The sequence below is a fragment of the Gallus gallus genome, chromosome 1, assembly GCF_016699485.2.
Source record: "Gallus gallus isolate bGalGal1 chromosome 1, bGalGal1.mat.broiler.GRCg7b, whole genome shotgun sequence".
NCBI lineage: Eukaryota > Metazoa > Chordata > Aves > Galliformes > Phasianidae > Gallus > Gallus gallus.
In genome coordinates, this window is record NC_052532.1 from 192,686,642 (window position 1) to 192,710,273 (window position 23,632).

A 23,632-nucleotide genomic window follows, 5' to 3' on the forward strand; every position below is an offset into this window, starting at 1 on the left:
CCCATGGCCCTGACTGGATAAACACCTGCATACACAGTTATGGAGTGTTTGTGGAATACTCTGTTGACACTTAAAGGTGGATGGGAAAGTTGTAAGGGAGGATGGGAAAGCTAAAAAAGGAAACTTGTGAATATGTGCTCCAGCCCTCTGATCATCTTCACGGCCCTCCTCTGGACCTGCTCCAACAACTCCATGTCCTTCTTGTGTTGGGGGCTCCAGAAGTGGATGCAGCACTGCAGGTGGGGGCTCACGAGAGCAGAGCACCATGGCAGAATCACCTCCCTCGACCTGCTGGTCACACTTCTCCTGATGCAAACCAGGATACAGTTGGCCTTCTGGGTTGCAAGCGTGCATTGGCAGCTCATGTTGAATCTTTCATCAACCGACATTCCCAAATCCTTGTCCTCAAAGCTGCCCTCAAGCCATTCACTGCCCATCCTATATCTTTGCTTGGGATTGCCCCGACCCACGTACAGGATCTTGCACTTGGCCTTGCTGAGCTGCATGAGCTTGGCAGGGACCAACCTCTCAAGCCTGTCCAGGCCCCTCTGGAGAGCATCCCTTCCTTCTAGCATGTCAGCTACACCACTCAGCTTGGTGTCATCTGCAAACTTGCAGAGGGTGCACTTCATCCCACTGCCCACGTTGTCTAGAAAGATGTTAAACAATGACAGTCCCAGCATCAACCCCTGAGGAACGTGACTCATCACCGGTCTCCACTTGGACATGGAGCAGCTGAGTGCAATTCTCTGAGTGGGATCATCCAGCCAATTCCTTACCCAGTGAGTGGTCCATCCATCACATCCATTTTTCTCCATATTGGTGACCATGATGTCATGCAGGACAATGTCAGATGCTTTGCACAAGTCCAGGCAGGTGACTCTTCCTTTATCCACTGACGCTGTAACTCCATCATAAAAGGCCACCAAGTTTGTCAGGAAGGAGTTGCCCATGGTGAATCCATCCATACTCCCTGTGATTTTCCTGAGCACACAAGGTCGGGTGCTCCTCTCCCATCAGCTTCTCCCATCCTTTTGTCCCCGTCAACCCAACAGCAATGAGTACTTCTGTAGGACACTAAGCCTCTATAATATTGAATTGATTTCCTTTATTTATATGTAGGGATGAAAATAAAAGAATATATACACCAAGAGATTCAATCCTTTGCTTACATCCCCCGTAGCAATGGCTGTGCTTTGTCTTCTCCTCCACAGCAACACAGTGCTCCCCTGACACCCCACAGTCAAAATTAGGGCCCACACACGGCACCGAAGGCACACACTTCTGCCACTTGAGCTCAAGCTACCTTTACTAGAAATGCAAGTAAGAAGCAGGTTGGGACAGTGGGCTAGGGGCACTGTAGGATGGAGCTACGATCCTATAGATACACTGCCCAGGGCTTGTGTTGGCTCCTGCCACCCAAATCAGCCCCCGTTCTGTGGCTGATTATGCAGAAAGCACTGCTTTACATAGTATGTACTTATATAGGGTGCGTACAGTGAATCTGGTTGGGTTCCTTTCCTAGCAAATCAGTATTTTAGGAAATAGCTGGTGGGTTTCGGGGTCTTAGCTCAAGGCATCCTAGAAGAAAGCCCAGTTGTCAAGCCTGCCAGATCAGGCCCAGAAACCAGGAAACACCAGAGTAACCAAGTCTTAAAGACACATGTGGACAAACAGCTGGGACTGCCGTGTCCACTCACAGCATCCAGAGGTCACCAGTGACATAAGAAGGGCCCAATGGAGCCCTAAAGAACCAACCAGAGCTGCTCAGTCTCTCATAGCTGGGGGCAGTTTGTGACCTTCAGCATCGTCCAGGTTGTCCTGCTGCTGCTCAGTGCCACCATGCTTGCAAGGTTACCACCTCGGAATACTGGCACTGCAGTGTTGACTGCTGGGCCTTATTCGGGCTTTTCCCACCATTAGGTGCGCCTCAAGGTGGGCTGGCAAAAGCTCATTAAAATAAAACAACTCAGGAAAGGTCCCCCAGAACTCAGTGCCACAGGAAGGACTGCAGAGGGGATGCGTGTGGGAGGTCTCCATCCCCCAGGCATTGCTGGGTCCATCCTCACCCCTCCCCAGGCTGGTGGCAGCAGGCATGACAGTGCTACGCTGAAGCAGAAGGGCACTTCTCCAAGCTGTTGGCAGACGCTTGTCTCCGTAGGCGCTCAGCTGCAAGGGTTAATTTAAGGCATTAAGTGCATAGGAAGCAGTAGGATCTTCAAGGTGCCAGCAACAGTCTACAAATCAGCCCCTGAGTCTTCTTCCATTGCATTGTTCCCCAAATCCTCTCCTGAGTTGCTTGCTGTTACCGAGGTGAGAAAGAGGAGCCTCCAGCTTCGGGTCAGCCCCATGGACACGTGCTGTCTGCTAGATACCAATTGCTAGAAGACGAGTCCATGGAAAGAGCCAGATCCACCTCCACCCCCCGCAGGACTGCATCCTCCTGATGAGCTGTCATCGTCCTTGTCCCTCTCAAAGTCTCTCCACCACAGCGGGGATTTTGGCAAGGTGGAAATGTAGGCAGCTCTGTTCCTTGCCTCTTTTTCCTGCTCCTGTAGGAGAAATGACAGAAGTATACTGCTGTTATTTGCATGGAAATGACCCTTGGGAATTGCTCCCTCCTTCCCTGTGCTGTCCCATTTGCCCCTGGGAATTTTCCCAAAATTAATCTGGGGTTGCTATGGCATGTATTCATCTCTAGAACTTGGTTGGAGAGGTGCATCTAAGTGACGTATCTCTCCAGCCACATGGGTGATCAAAAACCAGCCCCTTGACAGCCACCCTAGGAGAGGAGGGAGCCAGGTAAAAAATGCTGTGAAACTTCTGGGAAGGAGAAATGAGAGAGAAGCTGCTCTGCAGTCACCCAGAAGGAGGTCAGGAGGTGTTCCAGGCACAGAGAAGAAATTCCCATGGTGCAGCAGGGCAGAGAACGGCGATGGAGGAGCATCAGAGACAAAGCATTATCGACTGACCACAGTCCCCATTCCATGTTCCTCTGCTCTGCTTGGAGGGGAGAAGGTAGAAGAGGGTGGATGGGGAGGAAGTGTTTTAGTTTGCTTTTAGTTCTCATTATTCTACTCTTACTAATTGGCAATAAAATTTATCTTCCTCGAGCTGAATTTGTTTTGCCTGTGATGGTAGACAGTGAGTCATCTCTCTATACTTATTTTGACCCACGTGAGCTTTGTCATCTTATTTTCCTTCTCCTGCTAAGGAGGGGAAGTGAGAGAGCAGATGAGTGAGCACCTGACCAGCAGCCATGGTCCACTCACCACACCTGGACGCTTGGAGAAAACGTGATGCAGAGGTGCCCAGGACAGACATCACTGAGTCATTCTCTTGTGCCTTGTGTTGGCTGTCTCACTGATCCCATACATCAACCTCAACACCCAATCTCAATGCGAAAATGCAATCTGTATACACCTGGGATCTACCTGCAAGTAGAGGATGTTGTCTTTGGAGATGGCTTCCATCAAGTCCTTATTGAGGGAGGGTTCGCTGTGCAGGTGGCTGGCTTCTGCCACAGCCTCGTGCAGTGGGGAGCTTGGCCTGCCCAACCGCTGCCTGTAGAAGAGCACGTAGGCAGTGTCCTTGGGGAAGAAAGAAGTCACATTGCTGACTGATTCAAAGGAGGAGAAGGAAACCCTGGTGTCATTGAAGAGGTACCATGGGATTTCAAAGTCCAGCTGCTTGTCAGAAGCCGGTTTTGGAGTCCCATCCCGGGGCTGTGCATGGGGCACCGTATCAGTGCACTCTCTGGAGTAGCAGTAATAGTGGCCACTCTCGGAGGAGATGCCCGAATGCACCACCACGCTGCAGAGATCATACACAGCGGACACGAAGGTGCTGCCCAGGTCAGACCTGTCCTTCCCATGCCAACAGATGTCCTCAGTTTCCTCTGAAGAGACGAGAATGGGCAGTTTGAGCACCACAGGGATGGAGACATTGTCCAGGATCTTCCTCCTCTTCATGGTCTGCGGGTCGAAGGAGAACCGCAGCAGTGTGAGGATGAGGTAGTGTGGGCCCTCTGTCAGCTCTGCCACCTTCTCAGCATCCTGCAAGGAAGCACATTTCTCACAGTGGTATTTATTGTCTGCTGTCAATCTCTCTGGGGACAGAAAATAGTTGATTAAATCCGGGACAGATCGGGAGTCCTTAGGAGCACATGTCTGCTCCCCAAAAGCCAAGTGAGGATCTTTGGTATCCACACCAACAGCATTGTTGCTTAAGGGATGTGCTGTTTCTCTGGGCTCCCGAAAACCCAGTGTTTCCACCAGCACCGGTTGGGCTGCGGGATCTCCAGACACGGGGGGCTTCCTCCGGACCCAGGGAGACCCTGTTGGCTGGCTTGGGGTTTTGGGGGGCTCAATGAACTGTGGGCCGATTTCTTCCACGGGTAAAACAGAGGTGCTTCCCAGCCTGCATATGGGCCTATCTGGCGGGGGGAACGCCAACGACAGATCTGTGAAGGCTTCTTCTCGAGAGGAGATGTTCAGACACTTCAAGCAACGAATCTTTGTCATCATTTTTCCCCCAAACATCTTCTCGATCAATGTCTTGTTTAAGGAATGATGCTCCATGGCTTGAGACATCAAGCTGGATTCCTTGAGCTTCTGGTAGATCCTCTTTCCAGTTTTTTCTTCTTCATGTAATCTTTGGCAGAATTAAAAAAAGATGGCAACATAGAGCAATAAAACATAAACAACAAGTTTCTACAGTATGGTTTCTGTTCCCCACTCATCGCAGTAAATGTGTGATAACCTATCTGTGCACAGGGGTCTGATGCAAGTGTGGTGTTGCAGAAAGCAGAGGTGGTCAATGTGCATTGACCCTATTTCTAGGGGCATCACTAGGACACTGGGCATTTGGGATTCGTAGGTGAAAGAAAGGCAAAATTAACATTTTAAAGAGGAGGATTGTCAGGCAAACACTTCTCCTCTGAACTTGGTGCAATTTCAGAAATTTTCAAGCTGAATTCATTTCTTACCCCCAGGTTGGCACAAATAGAGTTCTATAAAGGAGCCCCAGACTGGTTTTCCCATCTTTTACACCAAATCTCTCAGATCTCAGACACTTGCACCACTTCCACAGGGGTCAGCATTTCATATTACACTAAGTCTTGGGGCATCGTCATGTCTGGGCTCCAAAATTGGAGTGCCTGCCACATACCGATCCAGGAGGTACTTGAGATACTCCGAGCAGTCCTGCTGAGCACCGGGGGTAAACCAGGGTGGCCAGGAGGCAGAGAAGAAGCTCTCAGGTGAGATGGCAGGTCGCTGGCACCGGGAGGGAAAAACACATTTAAGCCACTGGCTCTCAATTCATACAGAAGACTTGCTTGGTTTGCTGCAACCAGCACTGGAAAGGTAAATTTCAGCCCTGCTGAGCATCCCTTTGCTGAACTGTCATGAAGATAAGAGCTTCTATGTGCTCACTTTTACTGGTTTGTATCACTTAGGTACTCATATGAACTATCCATGCATTTATTTCTTCATTCAGTTTCAAAATGGTTTCTGATCCTGACCCAGAGACTTCTACTTAATTCAGCCTGAACTTAATTTGATCCTTAATTTGATACCAAGCCCATTTATGAAAAAAAAAAATCCACTAAACTTCCACCCATTCCTCTGATCACTGTAGGCAGGCAATCTGCATTACTGGATAATACAATCAGTGCCATTAGGCAATTGTTGTCTAATTAATATGGTGAAAGATACATCATTGGCTGAAGAAATGACTTTAAGTACTGGCCCAAAAGAAAAATAACTAGCAGGATTACAGGAAATTACTGGGAAATTATTAACTATGAGCTACACAACAAGCAAGTATGCTAATGCACATCAAACACACCATAATCTGCTTTAAAAAAACAGGCTCTTTTATGACCAAATGTTCAGGTTAAGATGTTCTGTATGTTACCCCCTGAAAGTGATCTGTAATGGATCTGCAATGGTGTAGCACCACAATGTAACAAGCCAAAGCTGCCAGCCAAGTCTTGGAAAATGCAGAGGTATGGGTCAATGGGCTCACAGCAAGTGAAAATTCAGAACTGTCTTCAGGGGACAGATGGGTGTTTTCACAAATGGACCTCGAAATGACCCATCTGGACTCACTCATGTTAAATTTCAGGTTGGTGAAGAAAGCACTCATAATTAATTTGTTCGTGGGTTAATTTTGTTTACTTTCCCTCAGATACAAAAGATTCATAACATCTGGAATCCAAAGGTTTGTTACTGTTGTAGTTTTTGGTCTTTGGTTTTTTGGTCTGCCAAAGTCATTTTTAAGGCATTGGCATTTTTGACTGATTGACTGCACTTTGCAGTAAGGCAAGGGGACAAACAGGTTGTTCCAGTCTTCTTCCTTGCTGCACAGCAAGAAACAGAAACTGCTGATTTACACCACCAGGCTTTTCAGCTGGCCACACATATAAGCTATTACCAAATGGATTTCATTGTCAAAACTATTAGTTATTGCATCAGTCAAAGCCAGGATGGCCAGAGGCCGAAGAGAGACAGCCTGGTGTGAACACAGCTCACTATCACAGACAGGAGTTCAAGACTCACTTTGCCTCCTCCACCCCCAAAATTAGCCTGTTCCCTGTCAACAAAATTTGTCCCGTTATAAAAATGCAACCAGATCCACAGCTCCTTATCAGCACATTGGAGTTGGTAGGAAGCAACTTGGAGACGAGCCTTTCCACAACCGACAGTCCAAACAAATAACTAGAACATTAAATAATTACCTGACTGTGCTCCAAAAATGCAAAGAGCCACTGGAGTTTTGTCATCAGGGGCTGGGAGTTGCCCTCAGTTAAATTCAACACTGAATGCCGAAAGCTACAAAAGACAACCAGAGATGCAAAACAAGATGGACAATTAGTGTTGAAAGCACAATGCCAGTGCAAAAAAAGCAATCTTGGAGCAGTCCTAAGTGGGAACAAGGGAGCAACAACTCACTCCGAAGCCATGAAAAGAGACTGTATGACACTGTTCATGTAGCAAGTGTTTCCCAAGTTAATTAAGCCGATCTTCCCTGTCTCTGATTTGGAGGCCAGGCGTGGGTAGAAGCAGGCCAGCTCATTCTTCTGGGAAGTCCAAGCATTCTGCCCCAAGAGATGTTTAATCCGGTCTTCGTTTGGAATTGGAAGAGCCTTGGAAAGAGAGATCAGTGACACCAACAGTTATCTTTCTGATGGGCAAATGCAGAACTCCTCTGCAGGAGGTGTTCATGGCACAGCTCATCCTCATGCTCTTCATATGAACGTGCTGTTTAGCTACTGGTATTACTATTTTAGAGGCGCCCAAGACTAAAACTATGGATAAAACCCACGGTCATGACAAGGACTTCTGCAGGCCCACCACAAGAGAAGCCTGTTCCCAAAATGCAGCCAACTAGTCTACATGGGGCTCAACCTCAGAACCGTAAACCCTTTCTTCTGCAACAGTTTGAAGTGTTGAGGTTAGGACATTCCTACCAGTAGAACAGCCCCTCTGCACTATGCTGCAAAATGAGATGTGATTTATACAGGGGTGCTGTAAGAAAGAAAGGGACAGACACTTTAGCCAGGTCTGTTGCGACAGGAAAAGAAGAAATGGTTTCAACTAAAAGAGGGGAGATTTAGATTGGATATGAGGAAAAAGTTTTTAATTATAAGGCTAGTGAAGTAATGGAGCAGGTTACCCAGAGAGGTGCTGGTGCTCCATCCCTGGAGACACCCAAAGTCAGGCTGGATGGGCTCTGAGCACCTGATCAAGGTGTAGGTGTCCCTGTTCATTGCAGGGGAGTTGGGCCAGATGGCATCTGAAATGTACTTTTCAACTCAAATGATTTTATGATTGCATATGAAGTTCAGAAAAACAGCCAAGAAGCAAATAGCTTACTTTTATAGCTTCCAACACTGGTTCATAGAGATCTGGAAATCCTGAGAAGCGGAAGAACATGCAGTGTATGAGCTCAGCCAGCTGCTCCAGGGAGCTGGTGGCAGAGTTGGAGTCCTCCTTCTTCAGCGATGCCACCAGCCTGGGGATGTGAGGGAGCAGCTGGAAAAGGAGAGTTCACTACCTCAAAAATGGCTCCAAGTAATTCACAAAGCTTTAACAGAAGGACATTCAGATACAGGCAGAAAGGACAGTCAACAGAAGTTGACTTCAGTTCTGTGCTGGACTTCATTATTCACCCTATGAACTCAACAGCAAATCTTCCATCAAATTTAACAGTGCAAATTCAGGGCTATCAGTCTTGAGGGATTTCATATTGTACAGCACCTGCAAGTTTGTGCTGTCATTGCCATTCTTTGTGAAGATCAATACTTGCTAAAACATGCACTGGAAAAGATTGTTATATGCTGAATACTGAGTTCAGGGATTCAGACCTACAGAACAGGTGAACTAACGTACAAAAAGTGTTATCTGGTATGCTATATTTTATTCCATGCTGCATAAAATAAACTGGAATTGGTCGAATAGGTAGCAACAGGCCAGTAAAAAGCACATTTGTTATTTTGCATTCATCTAGAAAACTTAAACATGAGCAAACAGATCACAAGGAGAATGATAAATTGCTCACGGGCACCCTCTGCTGAGCCCACAGCCAAACAGAAAATTAAAAACCTGATCCCAGTGCAGCAGATGCACTGGAGTAGCCCTGAAATTACACAGCATTTTTTCGTGTTTCTGTTTTGCTTAATTTTACCCCAGAACAATTCTGGAGTAAAGGCTCAGAATCCTCAGTCCACCCATTTCTGTCTCAGTGTAACAGTGGAACAAGTCCGAGTCCTCCTCATGAAACTGAAAGTGTATCAGTCCCTGGAGCTGGATGATATCCATCCTAGGGTTCTGAAAGAGACGGCTGGTGTGGTAGCTGAGCTGCTCTCCATCATATTTGAAAAATCATGGCTGTCTAGTGAAGTCCCTGGTGACTGGAAAAAGGGAAACACTGCTCCCGTTTTTAAGAAAGGGAGAAAGGAAGACCTGGGGAACTACAGGCCGGTCTGTGCCTGGGAAGATCATGGAGCAGATCCTCCTAGAAGCTCTGTTAAGGCACATACGAGATAAAGCAGTGATTCAAGACAGCCAGCATGGCTTCACCAAGGGCAGATCATGCCTGACCAATCTGGTGGCCTTCTATGATGGAGTGACGGCTTTGGTGGATGGGAGAAGGGCGGTGGATGTCATCTACCTGGACTTCTGCAAGGCCTTTGACATGGTCCCTCAGCACATCCTTCTCTCTAAATTGGAGAAGTGTGGATTTGAAGGATGGACTGTTTGATGGATTAGGAATCGGCTGGCTGGATGCAGCCAGAGTTGTGATCAATGGGTCTGTGTCAGGGTGGAGGCCGGTCACAAGCAGCGTCCCTCAGGGGTCGGTCTTGGGACTGGTGCTCTTCAACATCTTTATCAATGACAGACGATGGCATCGAGTGCACCCTCAGCAAGTTTGTGGATGACACCAAGCTGAGTGGTGCAGTCGATATGTTGGAAGGAAGGGAAGCCATCCAGAGGGACCTGGACAGGCTGAAGATCATTCATTGGAATGTCTGTTTTTAGAAACTGAGGGGTTTCTCAAGAAATTGGGCTCAGTTAAAGTGTCTCCTGCTCAGAAACATCAAAACCAGTTCATGATGTTGGCTAGCTCTGCTGTTTTCCAACTTTATCTGTTTATCCTGTGAAATTTAGGTGAAAAGCCAAAAGTAAGGGCATGAATGCAAAAGTACAATATCAAGCATTGCAAGTAGTAATTTTCCACTACTTCTTTTAGCAGTTCAATCTCTACAAACATGCCTTTGTCCTCAGCCATGATTTTCACTTATAGCATTCCAGGGGCAATATTGGTGGGAATCAGAGCTGCACCTTACTTTCAACAGTAAATATATGTATGCATATATATGAAGTATCACTGTGGAAATGAAAAGAGGAGATTAAAATGCTGCTAGAAGTGGTTATTGGGTGTGGGGCTTGGGGGTTTTTTGTTGGTTGCTGTTACTGTTGTTGGAATTAAGGCTTGTTTGGGTTTTTTGTGCCTTTGACAGTGGAGAATTCATGATTAGAAGTGTTCTGATCCTGTCTCCAAGTCTCACTACATTGATGGTGTGTGGTGCTTGGGAGGATGCCTCAGGACTTCAATAAATGGTGATGGGTGGCACATATTGGTAGGACTTGCTTCTATAACACCAGCTCCATAGGGCCCAAAAAGCTGGTTGGGCTGCAGAAGAGGGTGCTTCAAGGTCTATTTACAAGCAAGCAGAGCACCCCCCATGCTGGGAGGGCTCAGGAGAGGGTGAAATATTCAACAGCATTATTCAGCCCTTTAGGCTCCCTCCCAGCCATATTGTCCTACAACTTAAGGTAATGAGTTCATCCAAGGGTTGGATGCATCCTTACCAAGTGAAACGCTTCATGGGAGTGCTGGAAGCTCAAGAGCATGTACTGTAGGACAGACAAAGCTCCCTCTCTCACAATGGGGTACAGCAGCTTGGAGAAGACCTGGTAGGGAGAGAAAAGCAAATGAGAAGGCAGGATGGCATCACAACATGCATGTGAAGGGCCTATCAGGAAATGGAGGCCCCGGGCATCTACTACATCTACTGGTATGTTCCTGCACTTATCTAGATGTCAAAGCACGTGGCCTGCAGCCAGGTCTCCAGAGCCATCTCCTGTCCGGAGTATGGCCTTGAAGCACCATAAAAACACCATGTGGGTTGTCCTCACTCTTTCAGGCCTGTACAGTGAGGCACAGGGCTTTGGGCTGTTGTAAAATACTTCCACTCCTCCCGATAGAAGAGGCCTTGCAAAAACAGAGGGCAGCTAGATTTTCTAATATGAGCTTCTTCTGTTTATATTTGTTATATTTTTTATATTTGAAATCTTACCTTCCAAGGCAAAGGAATGGAAAGCAAAGTCCTTTCAGAGTCTTTCAGTGCTTTTAAAGGCTAAGTAATGACATTTGTCCCACTCTACAGAAAATAACAGTGCCCTCTACTGCTTTCAGACCATTCTTCTGAGATTTTCCAACAATCACACAGCATTTTAAGTGCTGTGTCCTTTTCCTATGCATTAACAATGAAAGGAAAGATAAAGAGAAGTTGAAGAAATTCAGTGACCCTTTCACTGCTTGATGCACATGAGGGATCACAGGTGCAAATTCAGTTACTAATAATGTTCTGGAACAGATAATTATGGTAGTGGTAACTTCCGTGGTGACTTCCACAGGAGAGACTGAGTCAGGCCTTATGACCATCTTACAAAGCAAGGAACAGTGGGACCATAAATTGGAGAATATTTTTGAAGTGGCCACCAATTTGATCACATGGCTTGCAGATAGTAGCAAGTACTCATTGCCAAAGCAGAGGTTGGCAATGGGAGTAAGGCTTTGTGCTGCTAAATTAAATACAGGGCAGAGGCTTTAAAACTGCCCTGTGACTGTATGGATTGTTAACCTAAAAGTCGGTGTGTATTTTGGCCAAGCCAACCAGCACTAACATAGGCACATTTGAAGGAGAGTGTTTTACATTCCCAAGGACGGGTTGTACAAGATCTCCATGTTTGATAGGCTTTAAAGTCTTTGGCTTGTTACATTTCATAACTTTTAAGATACCAGTGCCTCTGCAAACCAAGCTCTAACGGACATCGGATTGGGCTTTCAGTTGCTGCAGGACACAAAATCCTTAAGCAACACACCTAAGCAAGAACCAGCTTGACTCCCAGTACCCAGCTCCCTTTATTAGGAGCTACACTAAATGGCTAAAATGGACATTACTGAAGAACATCATTCCTAGATGCAAAACTGGTAGTAGCCCACTACCCCATACACAGTAATGCAGCATACACAGTGTGCAGTGGGCACGATGGTCCCCACAAAACTCCTTGGTATAGCACAATCTTTCCTATACATCCCAAGTTGTATCTCACCCTCGTTCAACTGAAGGGCAAGAAGGTAGCCCAGGTGCAAGATGTTTCGCAGTCATATTTAAGATGCCCACTGACCTTTTCAATTTTTGAAAGAGTAACTTCAATCAAGATGCTGAACTTTTTCACTGCAGCCAAACCCTTCAGCAGAGCAATGATCCACTTGTCTATGTTCTTTCCCAGGGGCCATGATACCCAGTCGATCATCCTGAAATGAAAGTCAAACACTTAAAGCAAATGTAATGCATATATTGTGAAAGTCAAACTCTGCTTTGGGTTAAACTTTCTCCACGTTCAAACCCAGTCAATGGGATGGCCAAGTAAGAGATATGGTGCATATGCGGCATTTGGAGAGCAGACTTCGAACTTTTCAGGGGACTGCTTGGCAGGATGACATGGGAGAAAGCCCTGGAGGGAAGAGGGGCCCAAGAAAGCTGGCTGATATTCAAAGACCATCCCATTCAAGCCCAGAAGGCAGTGCATCCTGAGAAAAAGGAAGGCAAACAATGCCAGGAGATCTCCATGCATCAACAAGGAGCTCCCCCTTAGTGAAGCACAAAAAGAAGTTCTATAGGGAGTGGAAGCATGGACGGGTTACCTGGGAGGACTACAAAGAAGTTGTCTAAGCAGGCAGGGATCAGGTTAGGAAAGCTAAGAGACAGAATTAAATCTAGCCAGCGACATAAAGGGGAACAAGAAGAAATTCTACAGGTATATCAGTGATAAAAAGAAGGTTGGGCAGGATGAGGGCCCTCTCCAGAAGGAAACTGGAGACCTGGTCATGAGGGATACAGAAAAGGCTGAGGTGCTCAATGACATCTTTGCCTCAGTCTTTACTGGCAAGGGCTCCAGTCACACTACCCAAGCTGCAGATAGCAACGGTAAGAACCTGGAGAAGGTAGATTTGCCTTCTGTAAGTGAAGATGAGGTTCGAGACCATCTAAAGAACTTGAAGGTGCATAAGTCCATGAGATCCAATGAGATCCATCCCTGGGTTTTGAGGGAACTGGCGGATGAAGTTGCCAAGCTGCCATTCATCATATTTGAAAGGTCATGGCAGTCTGGTGAAGTTCTCCCTGATTGGAAAAGGGGAAGCTTCATTCCCATTTTAAAGAAGGGGAGAAAAGAAGACCCAGGGAACTAAAGCCAGTCAGACTCACCTCTGTGCCTGGCAAGATCATGCAGCAGATCCTACTGAAGGCCTTACTGAGGCACACAGATAATAAAGACAAGGTGACTGGTAGTAACCAACATGGCTTCACCAAGAGTAACTCCTGTCTGACACATTTGGTGGCCTTTTATGATGGAGTTACAGCGTCAGTGGATAAAGGAAGAGCAGCTGACGTCACCTATCTGGACTTGTGCAAAGCGTTTGACACTGTCCTGCGTGACACCATGGTCACCAATACAGAGAAAAATGGATGTGATGGACGGACCACTCACTGGGTAAGGAATTGGCTGGATGGTCCCACTCAGAGAATTGCACTCAGCTGCTCCATGTCCAAGTGGAGACCAGTGATGAGTCACATTCCTCAGGGATCAGTGCTGGGACCGTCGTTGTTTAACATCTTTACAGACAATGTGGGCAGTGGGATGAAGTGCACCCTCAGCAAGTTTGCAGATGACACCAAGCTGAGTGGTGTAGCTGACACGCTAGAAGGAAGGGATGCTCTCCAGAGGGGCCTGGACAGGCTTGAGAGGTTGGTCCCTGCCAAGCTCATGCAGCTCAGCAAGGCCAAGTGTAAGATCCTGTACGTGGGTCGGGGCAATCCCAAGCAAAGATATAGGATGGGCAGTGAATGGCTTGAGGGCAGCTTTGAGGACAAGGATTTGGGAATGTCGGTTGATGAAAGATTCAACATGAGCTGCCAATGCACGCTTGCAACCCAGAAGGCCAACTGTATCCTGGTTTGCATCAGGAGAAGTGTGACCAGCAGGTCGAGGGAGGTGATTCTGCCATGGTGCTCTGCTCTCGTGAGCCCCCACCTGCAGTGCTGCATCCACTTCTGGAGCCCCCAACACAAGAAGGACATGGAGTTGTTGGAGCAGGTCCAGAGGAGGGCCGTGAAGATGATCAGAGGGCTGAAGCACCTTCCCTACGAGGATACACTGATGTAGTTGGGGCTCTTTGACCTGCAGAAGAGAAGTCTCTGAGGGAACCTTCCTGTGGCCATACAGTACCTGAAGGGGGCCTACAGGAAAGCTGGAGAGGTACTATTTATACAGGCACGTATAAGGGGAAATGGCTTTAAACTGGAAGAGGGTAGTTTTAGACTAGATATTAGGAAGACACTGTGGAGGCAGTGAGACACTGGCAAAGGTTGCCCAGAGAGGCTGTGGATGCCCCCTCCAGGAAGTATTCAAGGCCAACCTGGATGGGGCTTTGAGCAACCTGGTCTGAAGGGAGGTGTCCTTACCTATAGCAGGGGGGCTGGAACTAGATGATCTTCAAGGCCCCTTCCAACCCAAACCAGTCTGTGATTCTGTGACTCTAAATCATAGAATCATAGAATGGTTTGGGTCGGAAGGGAGCTTAAATGCCATCCATTTCCATTCCTTGCCGTGAGCAGGAAAACCTCCCACCAGATCAAGAGGCCCAAAGTTCCACCCAGCCTGGCCTTTAGCACTTCCAAGGATGGGCCATCCATCACATGTTATTCAAAGCACAACAGAGCCTGAAATAGGTCTCCCAGTGTCATCAGCATGCTGAGGTTCATCAGAGAATCTGATTCAAGTCCGCAGTGGAAAGCAGGGACTTCTGCTAACTTCAGCCAACGTGAGTTCAGGTTTTTAGCACTGGTTTGGTGCTCTGTATACCGTAGCACTGCTTTGTGGATTTTTGAATACATCTTTCACAGGAGTCCCTAGAAGGTCAGTCTTCTTTTTTCAAGAATCATAACGCAAATCTAAAGAGTTGGTGCTGAACATCCATATTTGTGATGATAGTGTTGATAGAGGTCTTGGCATTGGTGCTGTTAGATAGCAAATGATGCTGATAATGATCTCTGTGTTACTACTGGTAAGGAAAACCAATGGGAGCTGGATCTTTATCTTCTCTGTACAGGAAACATTCATCCCCCAAATCACATTAAAGAAAGAAAATAGCCTCATAGAAATCAGGTACTACTGAATAGAACAGTTAATAAATTCCTACTACAGCCACTCAACCAACAAGATGTCAAGTTTCCGCAATACTTTATAGAAGAGTCACTTGTAAAAAAAAATGATATTGGACTGAGTGATGACAGGTTGTTTAAGTATTTATTTAAACATCTTTTAAAATCATGTTTGAATTAAATGTTAAGCAGAACCTCAAAGTAATCAAGGCTTGGGAGCTTCAAAGGTCAAACTTTGCTAATTATTTTCATTCCAGTACTTTTTGTTTGAAGATGTCAGTCAAGCTTTCTTACCCAATCAGCCCCTTTTGTTTACAAGTCTGCATCTTGTGCAATAATGCATAAAGGCAACCGTGGATAAATAACCAACCAAGGCAAAGAGCAAGAATAAATCAAGTCTAACAAGAAACTGGGGAAAAAAAGAAATGCTAGCCAGTAAATGAAGCTTGAAGAGAAGAATATGTTGGGACATTGAGAAATAACAAAAATCAAGCCAAGCTGGATCATAAAACAAATACCAGAAAAGCTTCTGCAGACAGTTGCATTAGAGTGGAGTAAGGGTAGATATGCAGTTGCTGTGCATGGGGGATGTGATGGTGATTGAAGATATCATGTGGCCTTTAGATGCAACTTCCAAACTGAATGCATCCTCTTGTTTACAGCAAGATGAAGGAACTGGTCAGCAACAAGGAGGAGGCAGAGAAAAGAAACAGGAGTAGTGGAAACAGGAGCAATGAGAGCTGACGTGAAACATGAAGAGCTCATTCACTACAACCAAGGGGAGTTGGATGTTTATCAAGTAAAATTCAACTCTGGTGGTTTTTAGTGACACTGCTAACACTGGAATAGTGCTTTGTGTGGGAAGAATAGGAGGAAAGTTCCAGTAATGAAGACAGGCAATGAGGGAATGAGTGGGAAGAATGGGTGGCATGCCACAGGGGTTTACTGAGGTGGCAAAAGTAAGATTTGTCAGGATATCTAATTTTCTAGTCAAAGGATATAAGATCATATCTGACTGTATCTGCAGGGATACAGAACAAGCAGTGTACTTCAGGACCTAATGGCACTGGCACAAACATCCTGAATGTGGTGGTGAAACTTGTGATGATGCAGAGCTGGGAGGCATCATCAACACAGGAAGATCAAAGCATCACGAGGAAGACCCCGAGGATTAGAGACGCAGAACAAGGATGAAATGCTTTCATTCAAAACACAGGCAAGGCACATAGGAAGGAAATAACAAGAAATGGCTGCTGATGTAAATTCATCGGCTTGAAGAAGTCACATATTTGATGATCTCTCAAGCCACCATCTAAAGCCAGGGTGAACCGCAATGGGAACATGGTGCGCAAAATTCAACATCCATATCCAAGACCAATGAACTGAAGTGGGAGCAGGTGTTGAAAAAGCCTCTTGATCTGGTCAAGAAAACGAAGAACCTCTCCTGAGAGAAAATCTTGAAATAACATGGCTCATTCAGCATAACCATTGGAAAGCAGAGAGGGGATGGGACAGCTCTCTGAGCACACACTGAACAAATAAACACCAGGGAAGGAAAAGAGACACTGCAGCTATTTATGCTGGCATAAAATCGAAAGAGCTACAAGAATACCAGAAATGAATATAATCTGTCTATTAGAAGAGAAATCTAAACCATTAAATCAATCAAATGGTGGAATAGCTATGATAGAAAGCAGTGGGAGCAAAAACCCTTCTTGCTTTGAAGATTATGGTTGAACACTCATGAAAGGGATGTAATATCAGCACCTATAAAGCAGGAAGATGGATTCAGAGATCTAAAGGCCTTCCTTCATCTATCTCCTTTCACACCGGCATAAAATAACCTTGTCCACTATAAGCTATTTTTTACCAACTTTAATGGCCAAATTACAATCCTGCCCCATCAGCAGCCAGTGGGAACAAATAGCTTTTTAAATTCAAGTTGCACTTTCCGCAGTGCAAGATTCACAAACATTTTATGAACCAGGGCCTTAATTTTTCAAAGGAGCCATTGACGTGGCATGCTCAGCTTTTAAATTCAAATCCTGATTTCTAGAGATAGCAAGTGCTCGCATCTCTTTGTGATGGCAGAAGCTTTATGCAGCTGAAGTTAGGCCCTTTGAAATACACATGCCATAAGGAAGAAAAAAAGAAAAATGCAAGCAAAAATACAAATCAATACGTCTGAAATCATGGATATGTACTAATAGGCTTTACGTGAGCTATGACAAAGGATACTAAGAGATTGTGATGTACATCTACACCAGCAGATGCCAGGCTTGCTTTTTTTTTTAAACCACTATTTGCTCTCTAAATGCGTGATCAAAAGCTCCACCCCACGTCCAGTTCATTCCCCTGCCATGAGCTCCCAAATTCAACATTTGGAAGAAGAAACTTCTGCATGTGACTGTCCTGCCAGGGATCCTGACCAAAAAGACCCTTTCAACCTGTACATTTTTCTCTATTTAGAATCACAGAATTGCTCAGGTTGGAAAAGACCTTAAAGATCATCGAGTCCAACCCCAACCTCACCATACTACTCTAACTCTAACAGCCCTCCACTAAATCATGTCCCTGAGCACCACATCCAAAGGGTTTTTAAACAAATCCAGGGATGGTGACTCAACCACCTCCCTGGGGAGCCCATTCCAGTGCTTAACAATTTTTCTATTTATGATGAAAGATTCAACAGCAATTTTTCTATTTATTTAACATTTTTCTATTCATGCAGCACACACTCATCCAAAGGCCAACCGCTGTGCAGTTTTCTGGGGCATCTGCTGGCTATAATCACACCACCAAAACTACTGCATTCCTCCTAAGTGATCTTAATTACATTGTGCATACTCTGCTTACAGATCTTGGCTGAGTAATCGTTTACTCATCCTTCAGCGTGACAAAGAATTTTTTAAGGAATGATGCAATTGATTTTGCAAGCACTATATTTAGACACTAGTGCTCTTAGAGGATTTATCGCTTGCAGCTCACAGTAGCATCTGGGAACCAGATCCCAGAAGGAGAAAATGATGGAGAAGGTTGAGAACTGAACCAGTAACTTTATTGTTTGTCCTGACTTGCTCTGGATCCTGTGAAAACCATGCAAGTCAGAGATCCCTTTCTTTGTGCATCAAGTTCCCATTGGGAATAATGTGGGCTTCTGTCATGAAACCTACTTGAGGGGGAAAAATCCTAGTAGGGACAGTGAGAAAAAGACATTTCCACCTCCCCTTATCTAAGTGCATGTCAACATCACCCACTTAAGTGGAGACCTCTTGTGGAGGAAAGCATGGGTTGGAGATGCTCCTAGTCAAATGTGTAGCAATGTACTGGGGCAAAACAGCTGTAGGATTTGGACAAAGGTGTGCAGGGAAGATCAGGGCCCTGGCTCTGTGAGGACCAAGTCCAACATGACAAGTGGTATTTCACCCACTGCCTCTTTATCATGCCTTGATGTCACCATCAACTCTTCTTGCACAGAGGATAAAAACTGCACAGCACCAAGACGCAGACCAGTAGCACTGCACCCATCTGATGGAGGTCAAGGTGTGCTCATTGACAAAGTTGAACATAAAAAAATTTCTGCAGGTCTTTTAGCTGTGGCTAACAATTTAGGGCAATGTCCATCTGGAGGGATACAGGGACCAACACAAAATTATTTAAAGGAGACTTTGTGAAGAAAAAGCCCTTAATATCCTCTGGAGGAAAAAAAACATTTGTGTTCAAAATATCTTATGCTAGGTATCCCATAATACTACTTTTTTCTACAAAAAAAGAAACCGAATCAAACCAGACATCACTGTCATCATCATCATCATCATCAGTAGTCTTAATTCTAGTTCTCCAAGCCCTCAGGGCTGGAAGGAAGGATCCTGGAATTCCCCTTTTCTCTATGCTGTGCAAGACAACACTAGCCAAAATGACTTTTGCTACAATCTGGAGATGAAACTATGCACAGGAACCCAATGCAGCTTTGGGACAGTTTTTTTCTCCAGATTGAGAATGACGTTCATTAATACAGTTTAGCCTACCTGCCAATGGCCATCATCATTTGCACATCGGTGATGCTGTCATCATTGGTTAGGTTTCTTATGACACCATCCATGAGCTCCAGAGGGACAAATTGGACCACGCTGGCCAAGGCATTGGATGGCACCTCCTGCTCCTCTGCAAGACATGGATGAGTGCCAGTAATGACGATGTTAGTCACCAGATAAGCCAGGCACACGAGGTCATTTCTCAGTTGTAAAAGCCAAATCATCCCCACCTTCATAAATGGAGCTGACATAAACCAGCCATGAGGAGTCCATGCTCAGCTGCACTAGGACAATTCCCCAAGTCCCAGTGTAGCACAGAATGAGGTTGGGTGGCAGCCAATGAGCTGTTGCATGATGTCATACACAGCCCAAAGGGAGGCAGAAACCACAGACACAAGAACATTATTCCTAAAACACAAAATTCCCCCTGGGTGCTTTCTTTATACTAATTACTGCAATTACTGCAATGAGATGTGACTGCAGGTTTGCCTGCCTGGAGTGCATTCCAAAAGATGAGGTTTCCATGGAGGGAACACTGGAATGCCCATCTCCTCAAGGGCTTAGAAATAGTGGAATCAGGTGCTCACTTACATGCAGAGTCTGACCCTTGTCATGGTTTTATAACTATGACACCCTTCAAGGCACTGGTATCTCCAAAAACCTTCTCAGCCCTTCTGCAATAATCTAAAGGTGTCAGAAGCCAGATTAATATCTCCCACCTTCAGACATAACCACCTTCCAGAAAGATAGCAGGGCTTTCCACCTCTAGACTGCAGAGAAATAAGTCCTTAGCTTTGCTCTTACTTTCTCCTAATAAGCAGGCTGAGGGGTCCCATCGAGTCAGACATTGGAGAGAGATATTTCTGAAAGCTTCTGGGTCCCACTCTAGCCTTGTGCAGAGAAGAAACTTTCCATTAAGCCCAGCTGATGCTGAAAAATGTCAAGCACTCAAATTTGTGCAACATGGTATTTCAAACCAGGTAACAACTCCTGTGCAGATACCCAGTGCAGTTTCAGGAGATATTTTTTTCTCATCCTAAGGCTCTGAGTAACGGTTAGATGCACTAGAATATTTCAGCTGTGGTTGCATTTCTGGGGGGGATCATAACCAAGCAAGACTAATTAAAGTCTTTTGTTCCTCATCAAAGCCAATATCTACATTGGCACCCTCGCTTTTTTTCTTATTATTACCTGTTGAAGAAATGATAGTGAACAGCTCCTTCAGTGAGGGCAGGATGGCCGAGGTCTGAGTCCTCCAGATCCTCTGCAGCAGACCGCTCACCTTGTTCACCTGCTCCAAAAACTCCATGATGTCATCTTCCCCCTCAGAGACACACTGAAACTGCCCAATGCACCGTATCAGCTGCTGACAAAACAGGACCTGGTGTTTGCCTGTGGGGATGCACTGAGGATGCTGAGTTAAGAGTTTGCTGATCTTTGCACACTGCTTGGGGCTGGGCCTCTCACAGACCTTCCGGAGCACCTCGATCCTCAATAAGCTAAAAATGCTGTTTGCTGATGGACTTTCCAAGACAAACTGCAGTCCTAACTGGATATAATCAAGTACATAATGGCTTCTCTTCCCCAGAGGCCCGTAGCCTTCCTGGAGGAGACTCAGTAGGAAGCGGACATTGAAGAACTCCTCAAATTCCTCTGGGTGGTAGTGACCATAGACCTCCAAAACCTCTTTCCCGATCTCTCTTTTATATTTTGTGTCTCCCACGAGATAAAGCTTGGTGCACAGCTCCAGCATGGACCAGCATTGCTCGCTGTCCATGGGCTGCTTTGATGCCTCAATGACGCGCCTCACAAGCCCTTGCTTCACATTGTTGGGGTATGAGGACATCACCACAGCTTCCAGTATCTTATCCATCTTTGTTTCCAGCTGAAAGAAAAGAACAGAGCAGCAGGTTAGTTCACGTAAGATCTATTGAGCTTTCAAGACCAAGTTTGCAAGAAAAGCCAAAGAAACAGAGCTTGGGAGTTGTCTGGAACACTAGAAAGGTGATAATCTTTGTGAATTTTTTGTGGTGGTTTTCTGAAGCTTCCTTTCTGGTGATATTTGATTGAGACCAAAGCCACAAAACTGGAACAAACGCACAAAAACAGAACTTCTTCAGATTTGCCACATTCTTGAGCACTGTTTCTTGTAAATCTCTTACAACCTTACACTTGACCCTAGGAAAGGATGAGCTCCTTCTCCTCGAGAGGTACAGCAGCTGAAGATGGTGTCCCAAGGCTCACAAAATCCAGTTCCCACAAGAAACAGGCTGCCACAAACCTGTAAGAGGGGCTGAATTTGGGATCAGGAAGCAAACTGGAGTCAAAGTCTTCAGCTGGTGTCCGCTGGCTCAGGTGCCTTCCAGAGGCAATGATGTTCCCAGTGATTGTTTTCACAGTCAGGGGAGAAAACTCCTGGGAAGGAGAGGCACACAGTAGAAGGGATGTACATTTGACATTTACACTGTGCTGTTATCCACCCCAGCTCAGCGCAGAGGGAGAACTGCAGTCCTGGCTGTCCTCCAGGGACTTTCCACATTTGTATGCAGGTCCAAAGCAAGGAAGAGAAACTGCAGAGTCAGGCAAAGCTTCCCATTCGTCACGGCCTGGACTCAACAGCAATAAAGTGTTGGAGAGTACTGAAAAATCCCCCAAGGCTTTCCTTGGAACAGTTCAGAACATTTACAGCCAGGTGCTGGATGCACTGCTGCACAAGAAACTCTGTTACAGATGATAAAATCAGATAGACAGAATTTCCTAAATGATATTACAGCAAAAAAACAGCAGGTCATCCCCAATGCTATATGCTGCCCAAATACGCTGTGAGACCGAACCTTCCTGCATATAGCCTGAAACCATCCATAGGGGAGGAAAAAGGGAAGCATGTTTCATCTTCATTACCTAATGAGGGATCAAGGCAGGATAAGTCCATCCATACTCATCTGTGTCTGACTGCAAGGAAAGTCTCTTTTCTGTTTCTCAGTGTCCCAGTCTGCAAAACAAGGACAATATGCAGTGCTTTTCTAGTACAGTCCTTCCAATGATTGGCTGAACTTTCATGGACAAAGCATTTGAAGCTCCTCAAGTGGGCAACATTACATTAATCAAAAGTATATATGCAGATAGCAGGAGGTCCCTTTCATCCCAAGCCACTCCATGATTCTATGATTCTACACCTCAACTTTGATTTTCACAGATGAAAAGCAGAAGGAACCTCAGAGGATGCAATACAAGGACCATCCCATCCCTGGAGTAAGCCTGTGTCTGAGCCAGAGATTGTCTTCTACTCTGGTAGGCACCTTCATGCTGGTGGGGAAGAAACTAGGCCAGATGCAAACGTTGGGCTTCTAGAAATGGAGGGACACACTTGTCCTGTCTGTAGCTTGCTGATCAACAAATATCACGATGGTCACCAGTTGTAACATTGCCAAACTTCACCCAAGTTTTCAATGTGAAGATTCTGCTTCCAGCTACATTCTTAGAGGAAGCTGTAGCTCTGAGCTGCTGCCAGGAGGAAATATGAGGATGGGTCACCCCAGCCTTGCTGCCCAGTGGCAGCCAGGTGTGGTCTGATGCAGTGTGGAGAGTGCAAGACTGAAATTGGGCTCCGTCCATAGTCAAAACACATGGACAAATCCCAGTGGAGATTGTCTAACAATTGTAAAGGAAGACCATCTTCCTTACTAAGAAAGATTGTAGGGTCTCATACTGATTTTAGGAGCTCATATTTACACACGGAGGACCATGTGAATTGACCTTGTGGTGCTCCATGGTCTCTGCAGCAACACAGGCATCACAGCACAAGGTTGTGAACCTCCCTGAAGTTACCATAGGTGGTTGAACAATCCCACATTTCTATTGTGTATCAGGACGCACCAAGCTGCTCCTAGGCATGAGCCAGATAAAGCCAGGACAGAAGATGCCAGCCAGGCAGCCTTTAAAAAGGTGATATTTACAATGCATGTTGCAATCTTAAAACTGTATTAAAACAACACTCAAAATGCATTGTGATATGTAATAATAAACACTACAGCTTTCAAACTACATTAAGAGAGCATTCAAGTGGCAAATGTTGGGAATTAGGATGGCTAATTCAGTCCCAACACCTCTCCAGATGCTATCAGAGATAACAGTTAGAGGATCTTGTACTGACTTTATTTTTACTGGGGCCTTCCTAGAGGATGAATCAGGGTTTGCAGTGAAGGACTGTTGCCTGTAAGAGCACTGTCTCATTTGTTGCAGGAATTGGAACTGTGTCATAAGTAAACCCAGGAACTGCAGGAGAAGGAAGGATAGCTTCATTGCTGGGCAGCTGAATGCCACCTCGAGATTTGGTTCTCGTTCTCCTCTGTTAAATACAAAAACAAAGAGAATAAATATTCAGGAAAACAGGCAACTATAGCGTGTATTCCTGAAGTGGGAGAACTTCAACATTTCTGCACTTTATCATCCTGACAGGGAATAATAACTCACAGAAAAGCTGGGAGGATTGGTTCATTCCTGCTTGCAAAGAGAATTGAGTTCCTGAAGCACATGAAGTTGCTGTAGAAGGTCAAAGCGTTAATTATTAATCTGAAGA

General features: G+C 45.6%; 1 protein-coding gene across 6 annotated transcripts in view; it reads right to left on the reverse strand.

The window, feature by feature from the left end:
• Positions 1 to 1,088: 1,088 nt before the first annotated feature.
• Positions 1,089 to 23,632, reverse strand: part of USP35 (ubiquitin specific peptidase 35) — a 28,053-nt gene continuing 5,509 nt past the window's right edge. For 2 of the 6 annotated variants that reach the window (XM_015280871.4, XM_040704551.2), the window contains 12 exons: positions 21,955 to 22,045; positions 21,335 to 21,468; positions 20,245 to 20,938; positions 19,048 to 19,183; positions 11,982 to 12,111; positions 10,380 to 10,481; positions 7,881 to 8,039; positions 6,957 to 7,150; positions 6,743 to 6,836; positions 5,170 to 5,276; positions 3,435 to 4,653; positions 1,089 to 2,552 (listed from right to left, as the gene is read on the reverse strand). In XM_015280871.4, coding sequence (XP_015136357.1) covers positions 2,382 to 2,552; positions 3,435 to 4,653; positions 5,170 to 5,276; positions 6,743 to 6,836; positions 6,957 to 7,150; positions 7,881 to 8,039; positions 10,380 to 10,481; positions 11,982 to 12,111; positions 19,048 to 19,183; positions 20,245 to 20,926 — 2,994 coding nt within the window. In that variant the 5' untranslated portion in view covers positions 20,927 to 20,938; positions 21,335 to 21,468; positions 21,955 to 22,045 and the 3' untranslated portion in view covers positions 1,089 to 2,381. The remainder of the gene's footprint in view (positions 2,553 to 3,434; positions 4,654 to 5,169; positions 5,277 to 6,742; positions 6,837 to 6,956; positions 7,151 to 7,880; positions 8,040 to 10,379; positions 10,482 to 11,981; positions 12,112 to 19,047; positions 19,184 to 20,244; positions 20,939 to 21,334; positions 21,469 to 21,954; positions 22,046 to 23,632) is intronic. The other 4 variants (XM_025146936.3, XM_040704572.2, XM_417222.8 and 1 more) reach the window with 2 other exon arrangements.